Below are 17,118 nucleotides of genomic sequence, written 5' to 3'. Positions count from 1 at the left end.
TATGTGTGTGGTAGAACACTGGTTGTTGTTTTCATGAGAGTCTGGACACTGAGTCCTAGTCCCAGATCTGTCCCTGGAACTCCGGGTTCCTTTCAGCAATAGTATCTGTCCCCTTTCCCCCTCTATCTTTGCCCCCAACTCGGGGACCCCCAGTTTCACGATCTAGAGGTCCCGAATCTCCGAACTGTGATCATCCCGCTGTACAGTCTTGGCCAACTCTTTCCCCTCTGTGAATCTCAGTTTCCCCATCTTTACAGGGGGTCTGCGGGGGTGGGATGTCTCAGCGGGACAGTCGTGGGCCCGCGGAGGCTGTGTCACCGGCTGCGGCCGGCAGGGGGCAGCAGGGGGCAGCAGAGGGCGGCCCGGCGCGGGGAGGAGAGAAGGTGGAGAGCCACCGCGGGCCGAGACTTTAAATCGCCTTCATTTCCCCCAAATCCTTCCTTTTCCTCTCCTCCCCCAGGCCGGCGGGGAGGCAGCTTCCACCGCCCTCCGCGCGCCCTCGCCCGGCCTTGCTCTGCCTCCGGGGACCGCCAGCAGCCCGCCTCCAAAAGTTTGATTTTTTTTTCCCCCTGCTTCTTCTTCCTTTTCGGTGGAAGCAGAGAAAAGCGAGGCAGGGGCGAGCGCGGCGCCGGGACTCCTGGGACCATGGGCCTGGCGCGGGCGCCCGCGGGGCCCCGGCCGCGCTGCCTGCCTGCTCGGGCGCCCCTGGGAGCGGGGCTGCGCTGGGGGCGCGGGGGCCGAGCGCTCTGAGCCCGCCTGGCGCGGCGGGGCGGGGGGCTGGCGGCCCCATGGGGCGCGCCCACACTTGCCCCCCGGGCTCGGGAGCATGAAGTAGGGGCCCGCCATGGGAGCGGGATCGGCGCGGGGGGCCCGAGGCACAGCGGCGGCGGCGGCGGCGCGCGGGAGGTGAGTACCGGCTCGGGGACGCCCCCTCCCCAGCTTCTTGCGGCTCCGGAGGCGGGGGTTCCCCGCCGCGCGGGACGCTTCCAGCGGAACGTCAGCTTCCTGCTCCTTCCTTCACCCCTGCGAGGCGGGCCGCCAAGGGTTAACGCGGGCAGCGCCCCCGGCCCGGCGAGGGTTGGCGAGAGCGCTGCCCGCCCTGCCCTGCCTGGCGCGGCTGCCGGATCGCCTTGGGGCGGGGGCCGAGCTGGGGAGGGTCCCATGCAGAGCCAGCCCCGGGAATCGGGATTGGGGGTTGGGGGTGGCGCCTGGAGCGGCGGGCGGGCGGGAGGGGGCCGAGGGGGGCTTTTTGGATGCTTGGGGGAGGGGGAGATCTCCATTTCTGACTGTCTCGGTGTGTTCCAGTGTCAGTGTCCACAGGTCCCGAGCCTGTAGGTCTCCGTTTCTGTCGGTTCTCGGGAAACTTGTCTGCAAATTTCTGGGGCTGCGGGTCTCGGCTTCTGTTGCTGTCTCAGTGTCTGTGTGTCTTTGCACGTCCCCTGTTTCTGGAAATCTTCGCATGTGTGTCAGTCTGTTTGGGTCTGTGTGTCTCAGTGCTTCCCTGCTTGGGGAGGGGCGGGGGTTGGTCCTCAATTCCTGTCCCGCGTGTGAGAGAGGAAAAAGTGTGAGCCAGCATGTCAGGGCATAAAGGGCCCTGGGAGATGACTAATTCGAACCCCTCGTTGCACAGATGTGAGACTCAGGGCCAGAGAGGGGCAGGGAATCTCCAAGGAGGGGCTGGGACCCAGCGGCTCTGATTCCCAGCCTGTGGAGTAGGAGTTGTAAAAGAGGGAGCATGTGCAAGAGGGAGTCACCGCGTGTGGGTGTGTGTGGCAGTGGGCAGGATGGGAGCAGCCCCTCAGGGCCCTGCGGACTGTGGCTCATGCTTACGGCCCAGAAAAGTGCAGAACTTGCTCCCTGTCCATCCTGCCCCCAGGACCAGAGGACATTCCCAAGACGCTGGTCAGGGCTGTAGCTCCGCCCTTGGCCACCATGCCCTGCCCCCTCTGCGCTGGAATCACGGGGGTGATGCCTCCCCCTCTCTTTCCCATGTCTTGGAAAAAGCGGGCTGGCTGAGATTCCCCCGCCCCTCACCGCCCCCCCCCCCCACCCACCAGTAAGCACACTGCTGACTCATTTTCTCCAGAAGACCCTGTGCCAGGGCGGATGCCAGCGGTTGGGTAGAAAAGTGGTGCCAGGCAAGCACCCCACAGTGGGGCCCAAGCTTTAGGTAAGTGGGCAGTGACGCTGTTTGAGGCCCAGCCTCTGCCTCCCTAACCACTGCAGTGCCCCAAACCCTGTGCCCTCTGGCCCCCTGCGTGACTCCTAGCTTTGCTCCCAGCCCAGCTTCCATGACACTGTTATGGAGCATCCCTGGCCTCTCTTTCCTTCCCCTTCCTCGCTGTACTCAGAACACTCCCCTCCCTCGTGCTTCCATAAGCCTGCCATCCACAAGGCTCAGCTCAACAGCCATCAGCACCTCTGATGCCGCACTGAAGGGGGCTTGCCCTCCAAATGTAACCCACGGTCTGTCCCTCCCTGAGCACACTCCACCCATTACTTTATTGGCATAGGCCCTTCCTCCCTCTCTGTGTTCAGGGACCCTCTGGATACCCCACAACCTGCCTGACACACGAAAATGCCATTTCAGTTGGTGGCGGAAATGGAAGCAAAACATAAACTCACACCCATGGGCAGAGAGGGCACTTCAGTCAAGCCGTGCGATTCCTGCCTCTGCCCTGCGAGCTGAGGCAGGCACCTTGTCTTTCTGCTTCTCCTTTTTCTCATCGCCCCAAACGGGCATCCTCATTCCCAGCCAGAAGGGTTTTTGTGAATATTAGTGGGACTGTGCTTGTAAAAGGCTTTTAGGACAGGGCCTGGCATGTAGTAAGTGCTCAATAAATGGCAGCTGTTATTTATATTATTATTCACTTCATCTTGAATGGATGTGTGAAACAACTGGAAAATTCTGGGCCGCATCCTGTCCAGACAGATGCCCTGCCTGTGTTCCCATGAAGAGGTGTAAGGTGTACAGAAAGCCTGGGCGTGGCTGTCTGGGCACGTGGGGCCTGACCAATCCATGGAGGCAGGTGGGACAGGTTCATCCCCCTTCTCTTTCCTGTGGTCCTCTGGCTGCATCCTTCCCAGCTTACTCCGTGGGATAACAGCCAAGCCCAGAGACCACGGGGCTGCTTTCCTTGTGTTTCTGTGCCCTGGGTCTCAGCTCTGAGCTCACAGTGGATGTTCAAGTTGTGTGGGTCTCTGAGCACTTGTATGTTCTCAGGTAGCAAGGAAAGAGGAAAAACCATGCACACCAGCTGCAGGCTCTGGCCGGCTTCGTGGTCCAGGAGTAACCACACTGGGTGTACTGGCAGAGGGCTTTTTGCAAGAGAAGAGAACACCTGGGTTCCCTTCTTGGAGGGCTGTGTGGCCAGGCTGTGTCTTCAAGGTCAGGCTCCCTAACTCATGGCTCCCGTTTCGGCCGCCTTCTGCCGTCTCTGGCCCCTGAGCTCTGGTCTTCCCGACATTCTGGAGCCCTGGCTTCGCCCAGCCAAGGCCCACAAGTCAGCGGTGAAAACAGAAGTCTGGAAGAACAAAGCTCTGAGCCAGTGCAGGCACTAAACGTTACTAACAGTAGCCTAAACAGGATTGGAACGGGAGCAAATGAATCGGCAGGACCTCCCTCTGGGAGCCAACTTTCCAGGCCTGGAGCTTACTTAGATGGCTGTTGGCTCCGCAGGCTGCATCTCTGTTCCTCTTGGTGAAGGCTGGGACTCTGGTCTCTGGCAAGTAGGAAGTCCCTGTAAGTCTCCGATTTCTTCTCCACGGGAGACGAGTCGAGCGAAAAGGACTGTCTACTAGGTGGTGGAGTCAGATGATGTGGGTCACTGACATGCTGTGTGACTTTGGGCAAGTCACTTCCCCTCTCTGGGCCTCAGTGGCCCATCTCTATAAAGAGGGGCTGGGACTAGAGTCTGGCCTCTAAATGATCTCAAAGGACCTTCTCCCACTCTATTCTCCCGTGCTATACTTTGGCAGTTTCTGGGTCAAGTGCACACAGAATCCAGGTCTGAGAGGGTCAGTTACATTTGTTGAGGTGAATGAAAGGGAGACAAATATTTTTGTAACAGGCCTTTTCAGCGCTGAAATTCTCGAGTTAGAAACTGTGGTGTTAGGAAGGTTAACTGAAGAGAAGATTCCCATCCTATCTCCCCTGTGAGTCTTCTTTCTCCTGACCTTTAGGGATTACAGATATTGCCCCCAATACATCCTCTTATTCTCTAGAGGGTGGTCGCCTTGGCATAACCCCAGCAGGAAAAACTGACCAAGAAGGATGTGCGTGGTTCTTGCACCTTCTCCTCTCCACCTGGCCTCTCTTTATCAGCTTGGGGAGCATCCTAAGAAGGGTAGATGTGACGATACAGGGAGAGACTCAAGGAGTGAGAGCTGGTGCCTGGAAAGGGCTGGGAAGAGAGGAGACCGGAAGGAAATGGAACAGAGACTAGTAAGGTTGCAGGAACCCTGGAGAGCTAGGGGCAGTGTCTTCTGAGGAGGCATTCTCAGGAAAGATGAGTTCCCTGGTCCTCTAAGTTCAGGCACTGCCGACCGACGGAAAGTGCAGTGAATTTCCTTATTGCAGACTTCTGAGAGCCTTTGCTATGCAGCTGTGCTTTGGAACTACCAAGACGGGGAGGTAGGAGACGGCTCTTCCCCAGTAGATCTGGCCACAGTTTCCTGGAGTAGCTACTTGGTGTGTGGGGGAAATAGTACTGAAGAGCTCTGTCCCCAGAGTCTGCCCATGGTGACCTTGAGGAAGCACCTACCGTCCCTAGGCCTCAGTTTTTGTCAAATCGAACAAAGCTGCCTGTTACTGTTCATCCCGGCTGACGTGTCTGCCATTTGCTTCAAGCGGGCAGGTCATGCCAGAAGGGTCAGCCTCTACCCTTCTCCCGAGACAAGACCAGGGCCGCTAGGCACTGACCTTTCGTTATTGCTGGTGATGCGCTGGAGGTGAGGCCCGTGAAGGCAGGGAGGACAGGCCCTGTGTAAAAGGCATCCTCACAGCAGTGGCAGCAGATGGGAGAGAATGAGGAGGGAGCAAGGATTATCCAGGAGCATCCCTGGAAAACGTCAGAGGTGGGGTGGGCCTGCTGGAGTTAAAGCTTTGAGAAGATACTTTGTGAAGTCCAGAGTCCTGTAATACCAGGTAACAGTCATTCCTTCTGCAAAAATACTCTGAACACTTACTACATGCCTGCCAGGTGCTGGGAAAACAAGAGTGAATAAGACAGATGGGGTCCCTGCCCTTCAGGGACTTGGGCTAGAAAGGGAAACAGAGAAATAGACAATGACCATACATGGGATACCTGGTGACGTATGCGCAGCAGGCTCTGGGAAATGACACCCAGGCTAGAATCTAACACATGAGTGCAAACTGACCAGGCAAAAGAGTAGTGTCCAGAGCACTTCAGATTAGCATGTGCAAAGGCCCAGAAGCGGGAGAAGGCTTTCAAGGGACCGTCAGCGTCTGAGTGCTGTTTCAGCTAGTTCACCTTATGCTCTGAGTAACTCTCAATTGAACAATGCTTAAACAATGAGGGGAGTTATTACCTCCCATATCAAGAGGCCCAAAGGAAAAGCAGTAATAGGGTTGGCCAATTCAGCATCTCAAGTGTCATCAGACACCCACTGTTTTTCCATTCTGCCATCCTCACGTGCTCATGCGGCTTGTTACCTCATGTGCACAAAATGGCTGCAGCAGCAAGTCCTCACTCAATAACATGCAAAGGCTAGAGGAAAACCTTTTCCATGTCCCTTTGAAATTCTTTCTTAGAGGCCCTGACAGGCATCGCTCACACCTCATTGGCCACATTTGGGTCACATATGCATGCCTAAGCCAGTCACTAGCATGGCAGATTCCCAGAGTGGGCTTAGACTTATCCAGATTCATCCAGTATCCTCTGAAGTTCAGGTCTCCCTGAACTAGCAGAAAGGGGGGTGGCTGTGGGTAGGTAACCATCAGGGTCTTCCACAGTGTCCAGGTCAGGATTACCATTGATCCTAATTGCAATTAAATTGGAGTACTTGGTATTAAATCAGAGGGTGTTTTCCAAGGCTCCCAGGGAGCTGGGAAGAACCCAGGGCTCCAGACATCCACTCTGGCAGATGGGTTTCCTGGATTACGTGATTCCCCAGAAGCACATCATCCTAGGCTTTCTCTTGGAAATGGATCCTGGGCCCACGTGTCCCAGCCTTTGCCCTCACCACCCGCCTGTTGGGGCTCTTTCTGCCTGCATCCTAGCTGGCCGACTCTGGCCACGTGCCGCCCTCCCCTTTGCCTGCCTGGGGATCAGATGCCCCGGTGGCTTCGGGTGTCGCCAGTGGCTGCTCCCACAGGAAGGTGAAATCGGATCACTGCCTCTGCCCATCTTGGCAGGAGCCCCTGAGCAGAGCATTAACCCTTCCGGGCCCCAGAGTGCAGGGACAGCAGGGTTGGTCTAAGACTAAGAAGCACTTTGGTGGCTGGCAGCAGGCCGAGCCCTTGACATGCATGAGCTCATTTAATCCTCACGCCTGACTTGCAAGATAGGGAGTGTCAGCCGAGTTGTAGAGGAGGAGACAAGTTCAGGGAGGCAGAGGGACTCATCCAGGGTCACACAGCTGGTAAGCAATGGGGCCAGGTTTGCACCCGTGGGGGCCTGACTCCCCGTCGTCTCCTCTTCTCTCCTTCCCTCTCTCCCATTTCCTATCAGCATGAAGCCAGTAGGCAGATTCCTTAGCACACACTGATCCTGGCTAAGGGGTCTTCTCCCCCTCTCCGCCGTGAGTCTGGAGATTGAGTTCTCATCTTTCCTGCCCTTTGAAAAGTTTACCTGTCATCTAAGCAGAGCAGGCTGGTCTTCCCACTGACCTTTCAGCCCTGGCTCTGCTGCTGCCCACTGGGCCTCAAGATCCTGAGGCCACTGTACAGATGGAGAGACTGAGGCCCAGAGATGGGGAGCAGCAGGGGCTGTTCCCTCGTTGTCCAGTGAGTTGGTGGCAGATTTTGAGCTGGACCCTGGGTCTCCTGACGGCCAGGGCAGGGCTTCCTGCCTTCTAGTTCCCACCCGGTGACCTTGGTTTATTGATCTGTGAAAAGCGAGGTTGTATTTGTACCGTGTAAGCAGGTCCTGCCCCAAGAGGCTGTGCCTGGACCCCCGGGAGCGTGGGCTGGTCCGATGGGGTCCTGGAGCCTCAGCCTCGCCTCCTGCCTCCCCTGGGCAGGACCGGGGTGGGACTGGGGCTGGGTGATCCACTCCCAACTCCCCAGCTGGATCTGGACGTGAGAGGTGGAAGCTGATGTCACATCTGCTTGTGTCTCCTGGTCTCTAGGGGGTTTCTCTTCACCTGGATCTTAGTCTCACTTGCCTGTCACCTGGCTTCCACCCAAGGAGCTCCTGAAGGTAATTCTCTCTTCTCTTTGTCCAGGGGGAGACAAAGGAGGACAGAAGGGATCTGAGAACGCAGGGGTAGGAGACATCCGTTCCCCTAACTGGAACTCAGTGCCTCGACTTTCTCATCAGTAGAATGGAGCCAGTCATTGGCAAATTTCTCTCCCGGCTTGAAAGAATCACGTTTGATGTTTTGTGAAGGGTAGAAAGGGCTCAGTGCAGAAATATGGAAAGGTGATGCTTTTGTTCCTATGTAGGGCAGAATGTAAGTTACTTTGGGGCAGTAAGCTGCAGTTGTCCCTCTTTGTCCAATGGGTGCCCCCAAGAAGTGCTGACAAGAGACACGCAGGCCACAAGCATCACTGCCCACGCCTGTGATCTGCCTTCCCCTTCCCGTGAAATGCCGCTTCCCCCCCCCCCCCCCCGCTATCCCAGAGGAGCTGTCCGGGGGGCCCAGGCAGCGGGAGGCTGCCTACATCACTGCCCATGGAAACTGAAACGTCTCCCACATCTGTTTGTCAAGCGGCCACAATGCCGCTTAAAATAGCAGCCCCTCCCCCTCCTCCACGCCCGCCCGGCCTGTGTGCGGGGCAGGCGGCCGGGCACTCCCAGAGCCCCTGTGGCCTGACCTGGCCACCGGGCAGGGATTGGGCCCCTGGAAGGGGAGAGCTGTGCCCGGAAGAGACTCCTGCTGCCCAGCAACATTTTGTGCGAATGTCATATTTTCCGAGCTTGCTCTTTCCCCCCCAGAGTAGGTGAACAGCTGTCCAGAGTCCTGAGTCAGGCACGAGGGGGGTGGTGGTGGTGAGGAGAGGCTGGAGCAGTGTGGAGCCCGGTTTATGTAATAAAGGGATCTTGCTGCGGCCAGCTGGCCGGGTCCCTCCATCTTGGCTTTGGGCTGAATTCATTCCCTTGTCCCCCAGCTCCTCTCCCCTGATGGGATTCTGGATGTGTCTCCACCCTACCTTCCAACCAGTCTAGGGGCTCCAGCGCAGGATAGCATAGTGACGAAGGAAGGACAAAGACCCGGGGGCCAGCTGGGCCTTTTATTATAAGCTGTGTGACCTTGGGCAAGTTCCTATCACTCAGTTTTCTGACCCTCCTCTGTAAAATGGGGATAATAAACAGTACCTGCTGTATAAATGATTGAGATTATAGAGAGAGATAACCCACGTAAATCACATAGTAAGTGCTCAATAAATATTAGTTCTTCTTATTGTTAATTATATACTACCTGACAAGTTTGGGCAAGAGCGGCCCTTCTCTATCCCCGTGGAGCCCACAGTGGTCAGAGGCTCCCGGAGGCTTAGCGGTGACCACCTCTGTCAGTTCCAGGTAGCAGAGTTGGGGACTTGGCCCCTGAGCTGCAGGTAGTGTGCAGGGGAGGCCTGGAGACTGCCCGGTGTCAGCTTTAAAACCCACATGGAGGGCTTCCCTGGTGGCGCAGTGGTTAAGAATCTGCCTGCCAATGCAGGGGACATGGGTTCGAGCCCTGGTCCGGGAAGATCCCACATGCCGCGGAGCAACTAAGCCCTTGCGCCACAACTACTGAGCCTGTGCTCTAGAGCCTACGAGCCACAGCTACTGAGCACGTGTGCCACAACTGCTGAAGCCCACATGCCCTAGAGCCCATGCTCTGCAACAAGAGAAGCCACTGCAATGAGAAGCCCGCACACCACAACGAAGAGTAGCCCCCGCTCGCCACAACTAGAGAAAGCCCGTGTGTAGCAATGAAGAGCCAATGCAGCAAAAACAAAAACAAAAACAAAAACAAAACCCACCTGGAGAGGATGATAAGGGAAACCTCCTCTGGTGCCACCTGGCCTGGCCAGTTGTCATCTTCCCTGAGGGAGCGCAAGTGGCTGTAAGTTGCAGGGTGCAGGGAGAGATGTGTGCAGGCCTGAGAGCCTCTCAGGGGCTGCCGAGGTGGGACAGCGGGCAGTGACTTTCTGTCATTACAAGTGGCTCCTCCCTTTTAAGTTGTTTATAGTGAGAAGTATCTTATGATACTAAGAGGCTTTCAGTGATTAAACGTATAAAGTATGCTACTACTCACAATCCTTAAACAGTGTGGTTTATGTTAGCTTAGGACTTGGGGACAGACAGGTGGGAGAAAGGAGGAATTTGAAGTGAAGTGAAGGCCCTCGGGTCCTAGGGAAGAATAAGAGTCTTCAATCCAAGCCAACGTGAAACAGCAGCCTACAGCTACAGAGTTCTTAGAACATTCTTAGCACTTTGTGGCCACCTCCAGGTCTGGTTTCCCTTGTCTTTCAGGCAGGGGAACTGAGGCCTGGGGGGCAGGAAGAGACTTGGCCAGAGGTACCTGATGCAGGGGTGGGTGAGGATAGATAATAAGGAAGACCTCCATTTCATCTCCCAACACCTCGATGAGGTAGGCACTCTTTGCAGCCTCGTTTTACAGCAGAGAGAACTGAGGCTCAGGGTCTAGACTCATGGGTGGTCTTGTCTGGCTCTTAAGTCCAGCCTTCTGACTCCAGAGCCTGCTATGGAACCATTATGCTACCATGTTACCAGCACTCAGGTTCTCAGTTTTTTCCAGCCCATTTATCTCTCTGTCCATCCACCTGTCCATCTCACAGTGGTTGACATAGGGTCTACTAAGAGCTGATTGCATTCAGCCCAGTGGACCCCCCTCTTACTCCAGGTGATGAGGGAGAGAGCATTCCACACTCAGGGGTTAGGATGCTGAGCTCAGAGGAGGGGGCCTGAGGACCTTTCCCAGGACCCAGTTCCAGAGGCAGCCTCTCCTTTCCTGCTGAGATGGAGCTCCTGAGCAGGCTTCTGCAGACGCTGGCAGCTCAGCCAACTGGAGGAGGTCGAGTGACCCGACGAGCGGCAAGGTCAGGAAACCTTTCCATAAACACCCTGGAAGCCCTCCTTTTGCTCTGGCAAGCCCAGCCGGCATAATCACCAGGCAGATGCGACCTGGCCAGACCACGGTCCCATGTCCAGACACTTCGCCAGAGGACAGAGGTTGCAGGGATGCCTTGGTTACTTCCTCTGCTCTGTCCAAGGCCACACAGGGAGGAAGGGAGTCATTGGAAATGTCCTCTGCCTTCTGTGTAGACAGCAGCTCCCCCAGTCTGCTCCAGCCTGAGAGAGACTTTGGGGGTGGAGACTAGGTGAAAACAATGGTGAAACTAGTCAGGTCCCCTGGACAGCCTTCCCAAGCTCCAGTGACATGAACATTCCTGTCGTTGCCTCACTTATGGGCCAGCTTCCTGGAGAATATGGCTTTCAAGGAAGAGAGAAGGGGAAACAAACCATGGTGGGCAGGCTCTTATACCCTTAGTTCTAGCATTTGGTGATTATCATTTTTAATATTAATAGCTCTCCTTCAAAACTGCTTATTTTATGCCAGGCATTTTTTTTCCAAGTGCATTCTCATTTAATCTTCACAACGTCCTTCTGAGTTTGGTACTACTATTATCCCATTTAAAAGATGGGAAAACCGAGGCACTGAAGTCACAATGCTAGTAAGTCGTGGGATTTTTTGTTTCCTTGTTTGTTTGTTTTTTGGTCTGTTTTTTTTTTTTTTTTTTTGCGGTACGCGGGCCTCTCACTGTTGTGGCCTCTCCCGTTGCGGAGCACAGGCTCCGGACGCGCAGGCTCAGCGGCCATGGCTCACGGGCCCAGCCGCTCCGCGGCATGTGGGATCTTCCCGGACCGGGGCATGAACCCGTGTACCCTGCATCGGCAGGCGGACTCTCAACCACTGTGCCACCGGGGAAGCCCAAGTTGTGGGATTTGAACTCAGGAAGTTTGGCTCCAGAGTCTGTGTTTTTAGCTGCTACAGATGGTCCCTAACTTACGATGTTTTTGATTTATGATTTTTTGAGTTGATGATGGTGCAAAAGTGAAACTGTACTTCGAGTTTTTGATTTTGATGCTTTCCCAGGCCAGCGATATGCAGTATGATACTCTCTCGTGATGCTGGGCAGTGGCAACTCACAATCAGCCACGAGATCACGAGGGGAAACAACCAATACACTTAAACCATTCTGAACCAGTACAACCATTCTGTTTCTCGCTTATAGTATTCAACAAATTATGTGAGATATTCAGCACTTTGTTGTAAAATAGGCTTTGTGTGAGATGATTTAGCCCAACTGTAGGCTAATGTAAGTGTTCTGAGCCTGTTTAAGGTAGGCTCGCCTAAGCTGTGATGTTCCGTAGGTTAGGTGTATTCAATGCATTTTTGACTTAGGGTGTTTTCAACTTACCTTGGCTTTATCGGGATGTAACTGTATCATAAGTGGAGGACGGTCTGCATGTGCAGGATCACATAGCCAGACGAGGGATTGGTTCCAGCTCTGTGCTGTCAGCCACAGCCATGGGGCAGCAGGTAGCAGCGGTGGACTGTCCTCACCGTCTGTGCAGCCGGAAGCAGGCCCTGACTGTGTCCTCTCCCCCTCTGCCCTCCCTCTCCAGATGTGGACGTCCTCCAGCGGCTGGGCCTCAGCTGGACGAAGGCAGCGGGCGGCCGGAGCCCCCCACCCCCAGGGGTCATTCCGTTCCAGTCCGGCTTCATCTTTACGCAGCGGGCCCGGCTCCAGGCCCCCACGGCTGCCGTCTTCCCTGCCGCCCTGGGCACAGAGTTGGCGCTGGTGCTGAGCCTCTGCTCTCACCGGGTGAACCATGCCTTCCTCTTCGCCGTCCGCAGCCGGAAGCACAAGCTGCAGCTGGGCCTGCAGTTCCTCCCCGGCAAGACAGTCGTCCACCTGGGGCCCCGGCGCTCCGTGGCCTTCGACCTCGACGTGCACGACGGGCGCTGGCACCACCTGGCCCTGGAGCTCCGCGGCCACACCGTCACCCTGGTGACGGCCTGCGGGCAGCGCCGGGTGCCTGTCCCGCTGCCTTTCCACAGGGACCCAGCGCTTGACCCTGAGGGCTTGTTCCTTTTTGGGAAGATGAGCCCACACGCAGTCCAGTTCGAAGGTGCCCTGTGCCAGTTCAGTATCTACCCCGTGACGCAGGTCGCTCACAATTACTGTACCCACCTGAGAAAGCAGTGTGGACAGGCTGACACGTACCGGCCCCAGCTGGGACCCTTCCTCCCCCGAGACTCTGGCACACCCCTCACCTTCCAGACCGACCTTGCCCTGCTGGGCCTGGAGAACCTGACCACTGCCACGCCAGCCCTGGCGTCACGGCCAGCAGGCAGGGGGCCCAGGGTGACTCTGGTGCCTGCCATGCCCGCCAAGCCCCTAAGGACTAGCACCACAGGCCCGCACCAGCCCGTCACAGGTGGAGGCCCAGCCCGGACCCTCCTGCCACCTGCCAGGCTGTCAGCCAGTGAAGGGCTGCCTCCCGTGCCCCCAGCCTCTCCTGCCAGCTCCACCAGGCCTGTCCAGCCACTGAAGAAGAGCACAGCCACCAAAATCCCCAAAAGTCACCCCACCAAGCCTTCGGCCCCTCCTCCTTCAGTTGCCCCTGTCAAAAGTCCCCGCCCCACCCAGAAGGCAGCTCCGCCTTCCTTCACAAAGTTAGCCGCCCCCACCAAGAAGCCCGTGCTACCCACTTCCCTCCCAGTTCCTGACAAAGTGTCCTGTCCCACAGTGAAGCCGATCCAGAGGAACCCTGTAACGCCCAGACTTCCAGCACCCAGCACCCGGCCCCTACCTCCTGCTGCCGGCTCCTCTAAGAAGTCTTTTCCCCCAGTGGTCCAGGCGGAGGCCAAGAAGAGCAGTCGTGTCAGTGAGCTAGCCCCTGCCCGCACCAACACACACAGACCTCCCCGACCCGCTGTCCTGCCCGCATCACCTGCCCCCAGTCCTAGAGCTTCCAGGACTAATCGGCCACAGGCCACAGCAATGCCTCCCACCCCAGCTCCTGGTTCAGTCCCCACTGGAAGCAAGAAACCCACTGGATCAGAAGCCACAAAGAAAGCCAGATCCAAGAGCAGCCCCTGGAAACCCGTCCCTCTCAGACCTGGGAAGGCAGCCAGGGATGTCCCATTTAACCATCCGACAACTGGGCCGAGCCCCAGGCAGCTGCAGCCCAGCCAGCAGACCACCCCGGCCCCGGCACTGGCCCCGGCACGATTCCTGTCCTCCAGCCCCCAGCCCGTGAGCACTGGCTCTTCGTTCTTCCACCTGGTGGGACCCACACCTTTCCTGCTGCTGATGGGACCTCCGGGGCCCAAGGGAGACTGTGGTTTACCGGTAAGACTGGGTGGGGTGTGCCTGCTGCTTGGAGCTTGAGCGGGTGACTGGGGCAGTTGGGCAATTGCTCCTGGTCAGGGCAGAGGAAGTGAAGCAGCTTAGAGCAGGGAGCTGGTTACAGGCAGCGCCTTGACTCCCACCCGGGTCCCCCATGCCTCCGCCTCGGCTGTATTCATGATTGCACATCCTGCCCCAGATTTGTGATCCCCTGAGGTGGACTTGGGTCTGGTGGCCCCCTCCAGGTAAGAGCAAACCCTGGGCTTTGGTTAACCCAGGCCCCAAGTCACTCTTTGCTAGCCTCACTGTAAAGGTTGAGCGTCTTAAGGAAAACCACGAACTGACTGGCCCCAGGTTACGCAGTCCCCAAGGCCTGAGCCCTGGAACAGGGTTCCTCCAGCCCACCAGCTTGTCTGCGAGTTTCAGGCAAAGGTCACACATGGGTAGGGCTGAGTGTGTTTTCTTTCGCACGTGCAGCATTGTTTAAAATGTTTAATAAGTTATTAATATTTTTTTAAATGTGAGAGATTTCTTCTAAAAGACTGGGTGAGCGGCTTTTCTTGGAAGAGGGAGAGATGCAGTGGCCCATGGGCTGCGGCCGGGTCAGGGCTGCTGCTTTAGACAGGACAGGCCCCCTCCTGTGTGTGCCTGCCCACACGTCTCCCGCTTGGCCTTCAAACCCAGTCCTTTCATCTTGTTTCTGTTACCTGCCTGGCTCCTGTAGACATTTGATTTGTGGCCCCTGGTAGAGGAGTTTGGGGTAAGGAGGGTCAGGGTGAGTCCAAGCAGTCAAGGAAGAGAGAAGGAACATTCCACGTGCAGGAAACGGTCTCGGGGTCGATGCCTCCGGCATGCCTGGGACTGTCTCCAGGGGCAGCGACCTTTCTGCAGCTGGAGGCCAATTCCTCCGGGTGGGGAATGATGAGATGGAGTTTCCAGAAAGCTCGGGCCTCTGCTCTGTTCTCCTTCCTTGGAGATGACCACCGTGTGGGTTCCTCCTTCCCGGGGCCGGATCGCCCACCAGGCTCTGTGCTTGGGGTTAGGCTCCCCGCAATTTGGAGACAGTGGCAGATACTGGGAATTCCCAGGCCTTACAAACACACTTAATGAGTTTTAATAATCATTAGGAATAATATTTATTCAGCCTGTCTCCAAGGGGACCGAGAGCCCGTTTTTATTATAACCATATTGTAGAACTTACGGAAATTGTATGCATTGCTTTGCAATTATGTCAACATTCTGCTCAAGTCCCGTGTTCTGAACTTGGCAGGGTGTGGAGTGGGGAGCCGAGGAAAGCAGGAGAAACCCTTCTCACCCCTCCAGGCTACCCAGTCCTACTCAGGCACCAGGTACCTTTGGCCCGTGATAGCTCAGTTTCCCAAGCTGTGGAGGCGTTGGCCTCACGGGCTGTGAGGTCGAAAGGGGGTGAATTGTCCCTCTCTGATAGGGGGGGGGAAGTTTAGGGTCTCCACCCCGCCGAGTGGAGGAGGCCAACCCTGTCCCCCAAGGCCGTGTGTGATGTGGAATGAGGGAGGCCGTGTCCAAGCCAGCAGAACTGGAGCAGAAGCAGGTTTTCAGGGTGTAGACTCTGCCGCTGGGCCTTTCGGGTGCCTGAGCCTCGTACTTTTCTCCTGGGCTTTGGTGACGTGGGTCAGCAGGAGGTGAGGCCTCCTGCCAGATCTGGTCTTGAACTTCCCCCCTGATCGAAGAAGGTGCTGGAGTTGACCTGTTCAGGGGACGGATGCTTAGGGACCATTCAGTTCACCCTCATCATTGGGCGGGTCAGGAGCCTCAACACTGTGTCCAGAAAGGGCCAGGATTCACTCAGAAGCCACACAGGCAGAGCTGAAGTGTACGCCCCAGCTCCAGACTCCAAGATCAGCACATTCCAGTCCCCGCCCCCCCCCCGAGTGTCTGCTCTGAGACCCTAGGACTCAGGGCTGAGAGGCTGCGGGCTTCAGAGCTGTGTCAGGCCCTGTCCTTGGTCTCAAGTGAAGAGTTCAGTGTCTAAAAAATCTTTTGTTTCTATTCCTATCACGTTCATGAGTTACTTCCACACACGTGGCATCTCCCTTTAGGACCTTGTAGAAACTGATCCAGGAGGGTAGGATGTGTGCACTAACCCTTCCTCTACAGATGAGAGGACCAGGGTTGGGGAGACAAAAGACTTGGCCAAGGGCACGCAGCATGTTCTTGCAGGAGGAGCTGGGATGCAGCTTCAGCGAGGACCATGGCTCTTCCTTCTTCTCCAGCCCAGAGCAGATGAGGGCAAGAGGGAAGACATCAGTGTGCCCGGGTGCCATCCTGCCTCGGAACCTAGTCTCACTCCAGTAGGAACCAAGAAGCTTCTAGAAGCTTTGTCCAGTCCGCTGTGGCAAACTGGTGGTGAACTGGTCATTTATATTTCACCAGATATCAGAAATTATTCATTGAGGTGGCATCTTTGAACAGCAGTGACAAGAACTCGTGTTCCTTCTGTTTCCTCTTATCCCCGCCGCAAACCCTCAGATACATTCAGGATCTTAACCCCAGCAGAGGAGAAGCTGTGCTGCCCGGGACATGGGGCTTAATTGTCCCCAGTCTGGGCACACACAGACCTGGGTTTAAATCCTGGCTCCACTCCTTACTAGCTCTGCGGCCCCAACCCACTCTAAGCTTTGGTTTCTGCAGAAGGTAATAGCTCCCACCTCCTGTGAGGAAGCCAGTTGAGGAATCTCCAGGTGCCTTGGAGTTTTCGATTTGCTGGGTGATTTGGGGAACTTCTTTCCTCTCCCTGGGGCTGTCTCCCCTCTATGACCCAGTGTTGGGAGATCTCCCTTCTTAGAAATGACTGCAGGACCTTTCAGAGCCTGAGAGAGGGTGTTCAAGGCTGTGTCTGGCCAGTTCTGCATGGTTCTCGAGGGGCACGGGACAGACTGGCAGAAGCTGAGATAGAGCTGTGGACCCAGGCCTGCCAGGAGTTGTAGCACTGAGGGAGGGAGCTCTGTGGGAGCCCCAGGAGCAAGGGGAACATGGAAAAGCTGAGCTTGGCCCCGGGTGACTAGGGGCGGGGAAGCTGTGGTTCACAGAGGCTGCACAGAAGCTGCACAGAAGCCCCACGCCCAGGAGGAGGCGAGTCAAGGCCTTATTTATTCACGATCAGGCTGCTGGCATTTGCACGCCCTTGCACTTTTTCCAAGCGTCACCTCAGGGAGACCCGGCCGAGTGCCTGGCCCACAGCAGATGGTCCATGACTATCTGGGAGATGAATGAAGGAATTTGATCCTTACGGAAAACAGGTTGTCCTGACACGCAGGCCAGGCTCTTTGAGGTTACACAGATCTTTGCTGCCGGTGGGGTAAGGAGGCACTTGTAGGGCAAGAGCACACAGACTTTGGATTTGGAATGACCTGGGTTTGAACCATTCCCTTATCCAGCCATCTTTTCATTCTTTCAACAAATGTTGAATGAGTGCCTTCTAGGTGCTGTGTGACCTTTGGCAAGTCACTTAACCTCTCTGAACCTCAGTTTTTGGCCTCTGTAAAACAAGGGTATGGTACCACCTACCTTTCCAAAGTTGTGTGGGT

At 56.3% G+C, this 17,118-nt stretch overlaps 1 protein-coding gene across 6 annotated transcripts in view; it reads left to right on the top strand.

The window, feature by feature from the left end:
* The first annotated feature begins 397 nt into the window (after positions 1-397).
* The window catches only part of COL27A1 (collagen type XXVII alpha 1 chain), a 145,558-nt gene continuing 128,837 nt past the window's right edge, over positions 398-17,118 (top strand). For 3 of the 6 annotated variants that reach the window (XM_082622906.1, XM_082622905.1, XM_082622904.1), the window contains exons 1-3: positions 402-906; positions 7,312-7,382; positions 11,823-13,555. In XM_082622906.1, the coding sequence (XP_082479032.1) occupies positions 845-906; positions 7,312-7,382; positions 11,823-13,555 (1,866 nt within the window). In that variant the 5' untranslated portion in view covers positions 402-844. Of the gene's footprint in view, positions 907-7,311; positions 7,383-11,822; positions 13,556-17,118 lie in introns of all 6 variants that reach the window. The other 3 variants (XR_014294222.1, XR_014294221.1, XM_082622907.1) reach the window with 3 other exon arrangements.

This window comes from Mesoplodon mirus (genome assembly GCF_964341445.2).
Source record: "Mesoplodon mirus genome assembly, chromosome: 1".
Lineage (NCBI taxonomy): Eukaryota > Metazoa > Chordata > Mammalia > Artiodactyla > Ziphiidae > Mesoplodon > Mesoplodon mirus.
This window is presented reverse-complemented; position numbering and strand designations above follow the sequence as displayed.